At 41.5% G+C, this 14,785-nt stretch overlaps 2 protein-coding genes across 4 annotated transcripts in view; one reads left to right on the top strand and one right to left on the bottom strand.

Moving 5' to 3' along the window:
• Nucleotides 1–9,211, bottom strand: part of QRSL1 (glutaminyl-tRNA amidotransferase subunit QRSL1) — a 32,712-nt gene extending 23,501 nt beyond the window's left edge. The window contains exons 1-2 of one of the 3 annotated variants that reach the window (XM_029224294.1): nucleotides 9,093–9,207; nucleotides 33–192 (exon numbers count right to left, since the gene is read on the bottom strand). In XM_029224294.1, coding sequence (XP_029080127.1) covers nucleotides 33–192; nucleotides 9,093–9,116 — 184 coding nt within the window. In that variant the 5' untranslated portion in view covers nucleotides 9,117–9,207. Of the gene's footprint in view, nucleotides 1–32; nucleotides 193–9,092 lie in introns of all 3 variants that reach the window. The other 2 variants (XM_029224297.1, XM_029224296.1) reach the window with 2 other exon arrangements.
• A 96-nt stretch (nucleotides 9,212–9,307) lies between these two features.
• The window catches only part of RTN4IP1 (reticulon 4 interacting protein 1), a 46,165-nt gene continuing 40,687 nt past the window's right edge, over nucleotides 9,308–14,785 (top strand). Inside the window, exons 1-2 of the mRNA XM_029224233.1 lie at nucleotides 9,308–10,003; nucleotides 14,464–14,615. Coding sequence (XP_029080066.1) covers nucleotides 9,730–10,003; nucleotides 14,464–14,615 — 426 coding nt within the window. The 5' untranslated portion in view covers nucleotides 9,308–9,729. The remainder of the gene's footprint in view (nucleotides 10,004–14,463; nucleotides 14,616–14,785) is intronic.

Raw genomic sequence — 14,785 nt, 5'->3', positions numbered from 1 at the left:
GTCACAATTAAGTATAATTCAAAGTAATTTACCTTTCTTATATCTTTTCTCTGATTCTTCAGCTTGCTTTAAGGCCACCTCTTCTGATACAGTAATGTAAGCATTTAGAATCTTGGTCTTCTTGATAAGGGAGAGACATCTTTGACAGAGCTCAGTTGGAGTAACTAGGCCTTGTTTCAGTGCCTCAGAAACCTAGAGTATACACAATTCAAAAACCCTTTGCCAAGTCCGCAGAAGTTTCAAATGTTACACTGAGGCATGCAGATAGAGTGGTTAAGTATAAAAATTTAAAGTGAGGCTTGGATTCAAAACCAAGAGAACCTATCAAGTCTACATTTACTTAGGGTGGTGAATAAGGGTAACATATTGGTCAGCTAAAAGATGGGTTGGAGGACACCACAGTTGTCCTCCAACCCATGTTGGAGTTCCTAGCTGAGGAACTCAACATCAGGCTTGAACAAACAAGATCACTGGTTTAGGTAAGCCGCCCTGTCTATGAGAAGTAGAGGCCCAGTGTGGGTGAATCATGGGTTAGGGTAGGTAGTGTACAGAGAGAAGCTTAGCTGCAACACAGGCCATCCACAGTGCAAAAAACAGAATGAACTAGACAAGGCATTACAGGACCTTATGGCCCCAAATAAGTGATCTTTATTAAACAGACCTTTTTATCTATTGGAGAATTCAAGCAAGAGCCACTACAAATTGAGAGAAATCCTTGTAAAATATGGGTTCAAAAGCCAACTAAAAACAAGCTTTTCTAAAACTCTGTCTTTGATGCATTAGGAAGGCTAGTAAAGAACGCGTTAAAATAAACTGCACTTCAAGTGACCAGAACTTGCATATTGACGGTAAGTAAAGCCTAAGGTGAAGTGATGACTTGTAATACTTCCTGTAGGAAGTAATAAGAAATACTTACTAATTGAATAAAAGGAATGAATAACAAGAAGTCAAAGATGATACCAAGTCTTTAGAGACCATCTGAAAAGAGTTGGATAAGATGGTAGCTCAGACAAGGGGAATGGGGGGAAAAGTAACATTTTCTGAATATTTACCAAGAGCCAGGCACTGTTGTGGCTTTAGATTCATTATTACTTTATTTAGCCCTTAAAACAACCACTTAGGGCTTCCCTGGTGGCACAGTGGTTAAGAATCCGCCTGCCAATGCAGGGGACACGGGTTCGAGCCCTGGTCCGGGAAGATCCCACATGCCATGGAGCAACTAAGCCCGTGCGCCACAACTACTGAGCCTGCGCTCTAGAGCCAGCGAGCCACAACTACTGAGCACTTGAGCCACAACTAGTGAAGCCCGTGCACCTAGAGCAACAGAAGCCACCACAATGAGAAGCCCGCGCACTGCAACGAACAGTAGCCCCCGCTCGCTGCAACTAGAGAAAGACCGTGCATAGCAACGAAGACTCAATGCAGCCAAAAAATAAACAAATAAATAAATTTATTAAAAAAACAAAAAAACCCCAACCACTTAAGTTAGGTATTATTAACCTCATTTTATAGATAAAGAAACTGAAGCTAAGAGAGGTTAAGTGATGTGTCCAAAGTCACAGAAATAGTAAAGGGTAACTTAACAGGTAGTAATAGTAAAAGTTAACAGGTAACTAACTGCTCCTTCATTTCTCTCTGCACCAGTGGAAGCTTAGCTTGTCCTGTATGCTGACTGTATTTCCACATGTCCTATATACATCAAGCAATAGGAATTTGCATTTAGGGGAAAATCTGCAAATGATCTGCTCTAGGCTGTTGAATAAATCATCAAAGTGGTGGTATTCTTAGGTCTGAGGGTTTTAAGCCAGAAAAGCAGTGCAAATAGGCCACTGAGAGGACCCCTAATGCTGATGCACAAGAGGAGGAAAGGGCTGCCATGGGGATGCTGCGGGAGGGGTTCAGGATGGGGAGGGGCAGCTGGGCTCAACTTAAAGGAGGTAACCTAGCAACAAGAAGAGACGTTTCTGTTGAACGGTTTGTATGAGATGTAAACTCTTTAGAAGAGAGAAACTGGAGAAAAAGAAACGACAGCAGTGTATTGTAATGTTGTAAACATGGAGTGGGCTTATGTAAATAGGCTGAGTGCAAGCGTCAGAACTAGCAAAAACGGAAAGCTGGAGACACAGAGAGGTATATAGACAGGCCTACCCCGGAGCAAAATTATAAAAATGAGGAAAATTATGCCTGCCATTTTCTCTTCTTCTTTGCCTCCCTTCAAGTCCCCTAATGCCCATTATCCTCAAGTTGCCTTCTGACTTGCCAAGTGATATGAGAATAAGAGGTAAGGAACTGCAGTTATGGTTACAAGGGCAAGAAATGAGACTGTCTGGGAGCATTCTTTTTATTTATTTATTGATGTATAGTTGATTTATAATGTTGTGTTGGTTTCAGGTGCAAAGCACAGTGATTCAGTGATACATACAAATATATCTATTTTTTCCAGATTCTTTTCCCTTATAGGTTATGACGTAGTATTGAATATAGTTCCCTGTGCTATAAAGTATATAGTTACCTATCTTATATATAGTAGTGTGTATATGTTAATCTCAAGCTCCTAATTTATCCATCTCCCCCACGCCCCTCCCCTTTGGTAACCATAAATTTGTTTTGTCTGTGGGTCTATTTCAGTTTTGTATATAAGTTCATTTGTATAATTTTCTTTTTTTGTAGTTTCTACATATAAGCAATATCATATATTTGTCTTTCTCTGTCTGGCTTACTTCACTTAGTATGATAATATCTAGGTCCATCCATGTTGCTGCAAATGGCATTATTTCATTTTTTAATGGCTGAGTAATATTCCATTGTATATATGTACCACATCTTCTTTATCCTTTCATCTGTTGATGGACATTTAGGTTGTTTCCATGTCTTGGCTATTGTAAATAGTCCTGCAATGAACATTGAGGGGTGTGTATTTTTTCGAATTATGGTTTTCTCCAGATATATGCCCAGGAGTGGGACTGCAGATCATATGGTAGCTCTATTTTTAGTTTTTTAAGGCTGCACCATACTGTTCTGGGAGTACTCATTTTATTTTTTATTTATTTTTAAAAAATTTTATTTATTTATTTTTTTGGGCTGTGTTGGGTCTTAGTTGCAGCATGCTGGGTCTTTGTCGAGGCGTGCAGGATCTTTCGTTGCAGCGTGGGCTCTTCCTTGTGGTGCACATGTTTCTCTCTAGTTGTGGTGTGCGGGCTTCTCTCTAGTTGTGACATGCACAGGGTCCAGAGCACATGGGCTCTATAGTTTGTGGCATGCAGATTCTCTCGTTGGGGCACGTGAGCTCAGTAGTTGTGGCGCGTGGGCTTAGTTGCCCCGTGGCATGTGGGATCTTAGTTTCCCGACCAGGGATGGAACCTGCATCCCCTGCATTGGAAGGCAGATTCTTTACCCTGGACCACCAGGGAAGTCCTTGGGAGTACTCATTTTAAATGGTAATCTTTGTTAGGATCATTTTTAGGAAATTTAGATTTGACAAACTCAATAAGGGTATTGGAGAAGAGAAATGAAAACAAAGATGCTAATTAGCTAGAATGGATTAGATGTAAGGATTATGACATAAAAATAGTACAGCTCTCCTGGAGCAAAACTAAAGGTATCATATCTGAATATAAGATGAAATCAACTAGAAAAGTTTTCTCTTCCCTCTTTTCTCAAAACCCCCAGCTCATCTGAAGCACAGGCCTTGAAGGAGATTATATTACTCTCCCTGGTGTGTTAATCTACAGTCTCCCTGATACTCCTTTTCATTCACTGAAGTTTTTAGCAGCTGGTTTGCTGTAATCTTCTTTTCTATGGCTCCTGTTGCTCTTTTTGTTACTTCAAACTTCAAGTCAGGTACACGGACACCTGGCCTCTCCGTTCCTGACCTCACTTCACACAAACTCTTCCTTCACCTCACCCCAGTTACCAGCTCACATGGTCATTAGCCCAGACTATATCATTACCAACATCTGTATCATCTCCCAAACCTCAGTTCTAATTAACCCACATCTCTTGTCCCCTGAGCTCATTTACTCTACTACCCACATGGTCAGCAAGAAAACGGGGAACAGGGACTTCCCTGGTGGCGCAGTGGTTAAGAATCCGCCTGCCAATGCAGAGGACATGGGTTTGATCCCTGGTCCAGGAAGATCCCACATGCCATGGAGCAACTAAGCCCGTGCGCCACAACTACTGAGCCCGCGCTCTAGAGCCTGCGAGCCACAACTACTGAGCCCATGTGCCACAACTACTGAAGCCCGTGTGCCTAGAGCCCGTGCTCTGCAACAAGAGAGGCCACCACGATGAGAAGCCCTCGTGCTGCAACAGAGAGTAGCCCCTGCTCACCGCAACTAGGGAAAAGCCCACGTGCGGCAATGAAGACCCAACACAGCCAAAAAGAAAGAAATAAATATTTTTTAAAAAAAGAAAGAAAGAATACGGGGACCTCAGTCCTACAACCACAAAGAAATGGATTCTGCCAAGCAGTGAGGTGGAAAGAGGATCCCAAGGCATCCAAAGAGACTGCGGCTCTGGCTGTCACCTTGATTTCAGCCTTGCGAGACTCTGAGTAGAGAACCCAGCTACTCCATTCCTGGATTCCTGACCCACAAAACAGTGAGATGATAAGATTGTGTGTGTGTTTTAAGAATGTGTTATTTTAAGCTGAAAAGTTTATACTAATTTGTTACACAGCAGTAGAAAAGTAATATACCTTCTTAGAAAAATTAAGAAATCTCCCTCAGGAACCATTCTTCTTAGAAAACAGGGGAAGAGAAAACTGTAAATACATATAATCTAGTAATTTTGTCACTGTAACAAAATTAGTGTTAATAATGGCACTTGGTTCTAGGCATTATCCTAGATGTTTTATATTTCATTTAATCTTCATATCCACACTAAGAGGCTGATATTATTTCCATTTTACAGATAAATTACTGAAGTTCCTGCTTAAAATCACATAGCTAGAAAGTAGCAGAGCTGGGATTCAACCAAGGCCTGATCTTGTTTCCAAAGCCCATGCTCTGGACCACTATATTCTACTACTTCTCTATGCAGGCTGTTACAGCATTTACTCCTCTGTAGCAAATAGAGAACATTTTGTTAACTTTACAGATAACATCAAAGCTTCACTTAGGAAAAGAACTGTCTTTCAAAAGAAAAACTGTCTTGATAAATGCTGAAGGTATAGAAGAGCGCTTGAAAGCTGAGTGTCTGGTTGACTGGTACTCTCTTTAACACACTCATTTAACATTCATGCTTTTTGTCTCCATTGTTCCAAGAAATAGCACATCAAGATCACCAGTAACCTCCACATTCCTAAATCCAGCAGTCATGGCCCAGTCCAGCAGCACTCAGCATTCAACACAAGACATCACTCCCTCCTTGAAGCACTTCTTTTTCACTTGTACTTCGGGACACCAAGCCATCCTGGTTTTCCTCTTGCCTTACTGGCCACTCCTTCAAGTCTCCTTTGTGGGCTCTGCTTCCTACTGCTGACCCCTAAATGTTGGAAAGTTTTAGGCCTTGTTCTATATTTACACTGAGATCTCATCTGACCATATAACTTCAATTATGTCCTCTACTCTGGACAATTTATATCCTCATACCTAGCTTCTTTCTTGATCTCCACGTTCCTATATCTACCTGCTTAACTGACATCTTCACTTGCATATCTTTAGAAGCATCTCAAAATTAACATGTCTTGATAACTTTCTCCTCACAACATGCTCCCTGTAGAGTCTTTCCCATCTTGATAAATGTTACCATTTCTTCAATTGCCCAGGCCCCAAACCTAAGCATCCTCCTTGATTCATCTCTTTTCCCTCAAATTCCATATCCAATCCATCAGAAAGCCATACCTTAAAAAACTAACACCCGGGTTTCCCTGGTGGTGCAGTGGTTAAGAATCCGCCTGCCAATGCAGATGACACAGGTTCGAGCCCTGGTCCAGGAAGATCCCACATGCCACGGAGCAACTAAGCCTGTGAGCCACAACTACTGAGCCCACGTGCCACAACTACTGAAGCCCGCATGCCTAGAGCCTGTGCTCTGCAACAAGAAAAGCCACCGCAATGAGAAGCCCGTGCACCACAACGAAGAGTAGCCCCTGCTCGCAACTAGAGAAAACCCGCGCGCAGCAACGAAGACCCAGCACAGCCAAAAATAAATAACTAAATAAAATTTTAAAACCCCAAAACAACAACAACAAAAAACGAACACCCACTTTGCATTACCTCTCCTCCCATCACCTTATCCATGCTGCCATCAGCTCTTGACAATGCAACGACCTTCTAACTGGTCTTCCTGCTTCCCTACTTGCTTTCCTATAGACCATAATCCTGAATAACCTGAAGGAGCTTTTTAATTTTTAAGTCAGATCATGTCCAAAGACTCACAACTTCCCAGAGGATTTGCATTACATTTAGAATAAAATCCACACTCCTTAACATGGCCGGAAAGGTAATCCAGTTCCTGCTTATCTATAACCTCATCTCCCACTACTCTTCTCGTTCAGTTCTCTTGGGTCTGCTGGCCTTCCTGCTATTCCTTGACCACATCAAGTTTGCTCTTGCTTCAGAGACATTGCACTTTTATTCTTTCCTCTGCCTGGAACACCCTTCTCCCAGATCTTCCCAGGGCTCACCCTTCTCACCCTTCAGGTCTCTACTAAATATCACCCACTCAGTCAGCGAAACCTTCCCTAACCACTCTATCTAAAACATCCATCTCTCCAACTAATTCGCACACTATAGCCTGCTTAACCTTTTTTCATAGCACCTACACTACCTGAAATTCTATTATTTACTTAAACAAAGAAACTTATTTAATGCCTGCTTCCCCACAAAAATGTAGGCTTCATGAGGGCAGGAATTTCTGTCTTCACTGCTAATCCCCAGTGTCTGGAACACAGAGGTGCTCAATAAATGTTAATTGAATGAATAACTGAGTTGTTTAAAATTTGGAGTCTATTTTCCCATAGAACAGTAATTAAATATTCTTGGGCTAGACCCCCAAGAAGCCTACTGGATATATAATTAACTTTCTTTAACATAACAGTAATCATTTAACATAACTTTAGGGTTAATAATATTAGCCTGGCATCTGGTTCCTAGAAATACTGGGATCATGCCACAAGAAAGGAAGGTGAAAGTAAGACTCTTCCCCTTACTGAGTGTACCTGGGTAAAATTTACAAGTAGCAGTTATACCTCCTATTTGGCATTTTACCTCATTTTAGTGCTTCCTCCTAGGGCTCCTCTACTGCCCTAAGCCTCCACTTAGGCCCCCCAAATTGTCTCAAAATGCCATAGTTTCCAGCCCCTCCCTCAGTCCCCTCCCCCGCAAAATTTTCCCTTTCCTTAACTGATTATCTCAGCCAGGGTGTGATGGAGAGAAATCTGATTGAACTCTAATAATTCACAACAGTGGATAAATAAATCATTCAACCTTCCCAAGCATCTTTACATATTTAAAATAGAATGTGTACTAAATTAATTAATCTCTAATTGGTAGAATTTAGGGCATTGGTACAATGATATGGAAAGAACAGAGTGGACAGAAGATATATTATGGGCTGGGAAAATAAGTAAATAATGTTTTCCACACAATAGGCATCAATAAGTATTTGTTAAAAGAGTGATTAAGTGAAAGTAATCATGCCAAGGCAATTTCCTGACTACTCTTGGGTCAGCTTCCCTTTTCCCCCTTGAGGTAAAAGTTGTTTCTGACAGTGGCTCACTGGACATTAGGAAGGGGTGGCACAAAAAAGGTAGTGCTGGGGGAAAGGGCAGAGAAAGAAAGTACCGCATTTTTTAGGTTATATTTCATTTTAAAACAAGTTTGGAGTTAAAAAGTTTTTAATTTTTAAAAACAAATTGGATTCTTCACTGACAGTATAGGCAAGGTACAATTTAGGATAGTAAAGCAAAAATGTATTTAGGGGAATAACTATTATTTAAAACCTGTGGATTTAAAGTTCTCATAATTTACAGCTTTCTAAAAGGCTGCCAGCTGGAAAAAGAAAAAAAAAGACTTCCCAGGTGAAGATACAAATGAAGATGGAAGACGGGGTAGGTCCTCAATTGCTACTTATCAGCAGAATCACCTGGAACCCAAGTTAAACCATACACTCTGGGCCTTACCATACTAACCTTCCTGAGTGGGACACAGCTGTAGCTTTAAGGCGGGCCGAGGTGATTCTGATAGCAGTGGGCCCGCAGACAGCTCTGCAGGTTGAGAGATCAGAAAGCAAGGAGATCGGAACTAAAGCCCTAACAGCAGGGATAAAGTGAGAGAACAGATCCCAGACATAAGTTCAAAAGAGAACTAACACGGTTTAGTGACTTCCTGGATATGACCTATGAAGAAGAATCTAAGGGCACCTGGGATAACAGTTGTGCCGCTAAAAACAGAATATTAAGAATTCCATAATTAGGTTTTTGTTTGTTTTTTATGATGGAGATTGAGACGCAAGAGGTGATTCTGTTACAAGGATGAAGTCAGCTTTGGTTAGATTCATCAAACTCCTGTGGGAGTTTTGGAAGCGATGTCCATTAGACATTCACAAATATAGCCTAGAGCTCAAAAACGATGTCCAATTAATGGAGACACGGGTAAGAGAATCACTAGTATCTTGGTGGTAGTTGAAGCTTGAAGAATGAATATGTCCAGGAGGGAAAAAAGCTAAGAATCACTAGTTTGGCTTTTGCAAGGGACAGATTTGCGGGCTTCTTAGTGAGGACTGCATCAGATGTGTGTAGCGGACAAGAGAGACTGACGTGGACCAGCCAAATCCCCCTTATCTGGCTGAGACCGGCCAGGGCCCCACGCAGCCAGGGCGAACGAATAATCGAGAGAAGCCACTGTTCCCTTCCACCCCACAGCGCGGCGGTGCAGAAGCCTCCCCCGCGGAGATCCTAACTCCTGAACGGATATAAGGAGCACAGCCTAAGGACCCGGCGGTCCGAATCCCCCACCAAGTTCCAGGGAAGGAAGCGGCGAGGCTGACCACGATGCGCGCCGGCCGGGGGACGCCACGTCCACGTGAACAAGGACTCCGCGAATCTTCCCGACCTCCCTGGGCCCTCAGCAGACAATTCCACTCACTTCTCGGAGGGTCCGGCCCAACATGGTCCTCGTGTCCCACCCGCCACCACAGGGGCTTGGTGTCAAGGAGGAAGAAGAAAGGTCAGCTGCCGCTGCCGGTATTACATGGGCGCAGCCATTTGCCAGCGAACCTGTCAGCACCGAGTACTCAGATTGGTCGAATTGCAGCCCGAGGAAAATGATCTTTGCACGCGATTGGCTGGCGCCTCTAAGGAAGTCCTGCGGGAAGTAGAGCTGGTGGCAAGGAGACTCCGGGGGTCGCGGCGGGAGCCTGGAAGTGTGTGAATTTCTCTGACATCCGGATCGCGAGCGGACTCGACTTGTCCCGCAGAGAGCTCCCGGGACAGGGCAGGATTCTAGCGGTTTTGTTTTTGTTTTTAAGGGGAGGGGGTGTAAGGGAGGAGGAGAATGGACAGAATACTGACTGGAACGTTAATTGGAGCATTTCAGATGTGAAGAGTAGAGTAGTTCCGTACTCTTCTTTCTTCAGTTGCTCCATCAGTCTAACTTCAGTTTTGAATTCTCAACTTTGAAACCGGCCAGAGTGTTTGGCAGAATTTGACCGAATTCAGGTGTGAGGGTTTGAGCCAGTATAAGTGCCTTTTAATTAGGGCACGCAATTCAACCACTGTTTACGATGGGATTTCTGAAGACCTGTGTACTTAGAAGAAATGCATGCACTGCGGTTTGCTTCTGGAGAAGACAAGTTGTACAAAAGCCTTCGGTTAGAAAGATTAGTACTACCTCTCCAAGGAGCACTGTCATGCCCGCTTGGGTGATAGATAAATATGGGAGTAATGAAGTGCTTCGATTTACTCAGGACATGATGATACCAATGATACACTATCCAAATGAAGTCATTATCAAAGTTCACGCTGCGAGTATAAATCCTATAGATGTTAATATGAGAAGTAAGTTTCAAAAGACATTCCTCAATTACCTTTTTTTTTTCTTTAGACAGTCTCATCAGGGATTAGTTTTAAAAGGTCAGTTGTTATTGACTACACTTTTTTGGTTAACACAAAGGAATTGTTTAGGGTTTTGACAGTATCTCAGTAGATATTATTTCCAAAATTTTTGAAATTGCAATGTCCACGGTATGCTTTAATCTTTCACAAAATATAAGTTTGAATTGCTTCCAATACTACCTAAAAATGTAAATTGGGACTTGAGAATTGTATCCACAGCTAACTTTGTGGTACATTCTCCTGGGAACTTTGTGATATTCTGAGGTCCATCACAGGTTTTCGAGGTATGCTTATGTTTTCATATCAGTTCAGAATTTGCATTTCCATAGTAATTTTTATTTCCCTCCCACTAATCACAGCTTTGTTTAATGGTCCAGTGGACAAAGCAGCAGAACAGGATGCCAGGATATGGACACAGTACTTTCCTCATTTTTGCTGTTGCATTCTGCAAAGTTAAAATACACTTTTCTGTTTTGCGCCATCCTCACTGGGAATAATGTTATCTTAATTTCTGCTGGTGGATATTGACAAAGCTTGGAGAGTACTGTATTCCTTATGCAATTATTATAGTGCTGAAAAGATTGATTACCATTTGTGAATTACTTTGGAAAATAATGACAAAAAAATGAGCAATCGAAATGTGGCTAGTGTGGGATGTACAGTTAGTGTAAAATATACACTAGATTTCAAAGGCTTAGTAAGAAAAAAATGAATGTAAAATATCTTGTTAATAATTTTATGTTCATTACATATTAACCTGATAATATTTTGGATATATTAAGTAAAATATTAACATTAATTTCACTTCTTTCTTTTTATAGTGGCTACTAGAAAATTTTAAGTTAGATATGTGGCTTGCATTATATCTCTATTGGACAGTGCTGATCCAGACATGTGAGGAATAACTGTTACGTATTTCTTTGTGGGGAGGGAGTTTGGGGAAAGACTTGGACTCAAAATGTAGCTGGAGAGCTCTATTAAGAATTAATTGAAATGACTTTATGATGATTGCCTCATGAAATACACGTTTGTATTCTTTTTGTTCGCTTTAAAGTAATAATTGCTATTACTAGTTGGGCATATTGTTTCAGTGTATTCCATTTACATTGTGCATGAAGATAATGTAGTTTTTATCAGAATTATCTTTAAGTGGTAGATTTATACCCAGTGACCATTATGTTTTTTTCATTTCCTTGATTATAAGCTCTTTGAAGGTAGATCCCATGCCCTGTCAACTGTAGCCTGTTTCTATGCTTCACATGTGTAGTTGTCATTCAGTCTTTTTTTTTTTTTTTTTTTGTGGTACGTTGTGACCTCTCCCGTTGTGGAGCACAGGCTCCGGACGCGCAGGCTCAGCGGCCATGGCTCATGGGCCCAGCCGCTCCGCGGCATGTGGGATCCTCCCAGACCAGGGCACTAACCCGCGTCCCCTGCATCGGCAGGCGGACTCTCAACCACTGCGCCACCAGGGAAGCCCATTTCTTTGAATGCACGTGCACAATTTGTATTGTGTACATTTTAACTTCAGTAGAATGGCTGGATCTGGACTTTCTTGGCTGCTATTTAATGTAATATTATAACACATTTTACTTTTATATAGTATTCTTGAGACATCTTAGTTTTTTATGACTTGAGTGGGTAATATTATTTGCAAGTTACCCTCTTTATTTCCTGCTCATGAATTCTTTTTGGAGAATGTGTGATTATCGTTGCGGAAGATACCTGAAATATGGGGAAATAAAATAATGAGTATAAGATCGTAAAGTGTAGGGAGCAGTTATTTCCCTTGACGAGAAAGCAAGGACGTGTCTGTTTTGAAAGATGAAAGCCAGCTGTTTTTCTGGAGATGTCCACTATTGTTGGACATAAAATCATAAATCATGTAAATGGCTAATGAATAATCTTAAAATAGAAAAAAAATACAGCCAACAGCATCATACCAACAAAGTTTGGTTTCTTTAGATGGAATTAAAGCTTTTGAAACGGAGGGCAGATTTAGGATTTTCCAAACCACTCCAACTCTGAACCAAACTGGTCACCTCTAAGAATGGGACAGAACTCCTAAGGGTTCCCATTCATTGTGTCACCAAGCAGGTTCTCAGTTCCTCACTACCAGCTGTTTCTGGATTTGGGGCTAGTTTAGCTGGTACCAATGAGCCAGAGTTAACGCAGGTGATATCGAGGTGACCAAGAAAGCAACCTTGCCCTGCAGGCTGTGTAGCTTAGAGAGGACTGAGGATTTTTTTTTTTTGCAGCTCTGAAACAGCAGCTAAAATTTGACATAGCTAAATGCCCGCTTCTGTTCATCAAACCACATAGGAATTTCAGTGAATAATTGTTTAATTGTGTTTGAGAGTGGAAAAGGAATGTAAGACAGGAAAGTAAAATGTGACTTTTGTGAGTATTACATGTGAAGTTTTTCTTTCCCCTGATAGAATGCACTCGTAACCAGCCAGCTGGCAAGTATGTAATATTGGCATGGTGGCCATCAGCTTAGATTTTCTGGGACTTTCCCAACTTTCAAACACTTTCTTCCATGTGTCTTGATTTTTATTAAAAACAACTTCTGCAAGCTACCCTCCTGTCAGCCTCTCTCCCTGTATCCTCTACCTCCTGCTGCGCGGATTAACTGTCATTGCTCTCGTCTAAGCCCAGCTCTCCACCTGGGCTCTAGGCCCCATGCCCTCTCACCCACACAGGAGCATTGTTTCAGCAGTTCTCTCCTGCATCTTCAGTCTTTTCCTTTCCACTGGATCATTCCCTTTGGCATACAAACTTGCTGTTAATTTCTCCATTCTTAAAGAGGAAAAAAAAGAGACTTAAACATCCTTCCTCTATCGCACTAGTCCCCCTCCAGCCACTGCCCCATTTCTCTCCTCTCTTCTGTAAGCAAAACTATTTGAAAGAGTTGAATGTTCTCATGGTCTCCAATTCCTCACTCCCATTCTCTCTGTCATCCCATGCCACGGCAACCGCTCCTATGAAGGTCACGAAAGACTGCTGTGTTGTTGGATCCAGTATTTTGTTTTGTTTGGGGGGTTTTGTTTTTTAAAAGCCTATTGGCAGCTTTTGACCTTATTTGAAAAGCTATCTTCCCCATCAGCAGCATTTGACTTCTTTAAATGACCCTCTTCTCTTGGCTTTCTGAACACCTTTTCACTGGCCAAGCCTTCTCGGGCTCCTTTGCTGGTTTCTCCCCATCCTTAGGATTTAATGAGGATGAGTGGGAGAAAAGGGGAGACTTACTGAGTGGTTTAGTGATTCTGGAGCATAAATTGTGGTACATGACACTAGAAAGGTAAGCAGGGTGCTTATCTTGGAGAGCCTTACATAGCAGAAATGTTCTTAGAAGGATGTCGAGCAGAAGAGATGACAACAGTACTTTTGTGTCTTAGAAAAGCCATTTTAGATGTTGAAGCTGTGTAATAAACTACTTTGGGGGCTTCCCTGGTGGCGCAGTGGTTGAGAGTCCGCCTGCCGATGCAGGGGACGCGGGTTCATGCCCCGGTCCGGGAAGATCCCACATGCCGCAGAGAGGCTGGGCCCGTGAGCCATGGCCGCTGAGCCTGCGCGTCCGGAGCCTGTGCTCCGCAATGGGAGAGGCCACAACAGTGAGAGGCCCGCGTACTGCAAAAATAAAAATAAAAAATAAACTACTTTGGATTATTATAGATATTATAGCCAATTTATTTGAACCAAAAAAATACTGATCAGAGGAATGTTTTCAGCTCTGTTTAGCTGATGTTTATGTAAACGTTCTTAAGAATAAAATGATGTGTAATAAAGCAGTCAACCTGATTTAACATATCAGAACTGATGCAGCCAAGTGGTTCTTTTCCATTTGGGAACCTTGCACTTAACCCAGAGATGTTCTAGAAACATTTTTTGTGAGGCAGGGACGATTACTCATAGACCAGTGTCAGTGTCAAATACTATATCCATGCCTTATTTATTTGTTTATTAACCAGACAACTTCAACATTATCTTCTTCACCAGACTTGGCTTCAGATGACTTTGTTATTTAAAAAGTCCATGAATGAATAAATTAACAAAGAAACCATCTTCAAAGAACAAAGTAAAACCTATAAAAGGAAATACTTAAAGCTCTGAAGACAGTTTCAAAATTGGAATTTCAAAAAACAGTGATTATGACTCAACTATACTCCAGTATAAAATAAAAATTAAAAACATTTGATTTGATTATGACTTTCCAAATAATTTTCTTTGAAAGGAACAACATTCATTGTTTTTATGCTTTCTTGTGTGATGGTAAAAAATTTATAAGGTTGATTACCTTATAATCTGCATCTTGAAGATCTAGAATTGTACCTGGCCTGTAACCCTGCAGTAGTTTTGAAATCATCCCATTCTTTTGGAAGAAACAAATAAATTGTATTTCATAGGTGGCTACGGAGCTACAGCTTTAAATATGAAACGTGATCCTTTACATATTAAAATCAAAGGAGAAGAATTTCCCCTGACTCTGGGCCGGGATGTGTCTGGTGTGGTGATGGAGTGTGGACTTGATGTGAGGTACTTCAAGCCTGGCGATGAGGTGAGTTATCACATTCCACTATTCCTTCTCAAAATTTGCAGATTTAATTCTGCCGCTTTTGGAAATATATTCCATATCATTGACCTTTTTTCTTCTTTTCAACAAATACAGTGAGCTTTGGCTGGAGCCCTCATTTTCTTGGTTCAGTTCTTCTTTCTGTTTTTTCTAGT

This window comes from Monodon monoceros, unplaced genomic scaffold (genome assembly GCF_005190385.1).
Source record: "Monodon monoceros isolate NGI ecotype Baffin Bay Population unplaced genomic scaffold, NGI_Narwhal_1 Super_Scaffold_15, whole genome shotgun sequence".
NCBI classification, from domain to species: domain Eukaryota; kingdom Metazoa; phylum Chordata; class Mammalia; order Artiodactyla; family Monodontidae; genus Monodon; species Monodon monoceros.
This window is presented reverse-complemented; position numbering and strand designations above follow the sequence as displayed.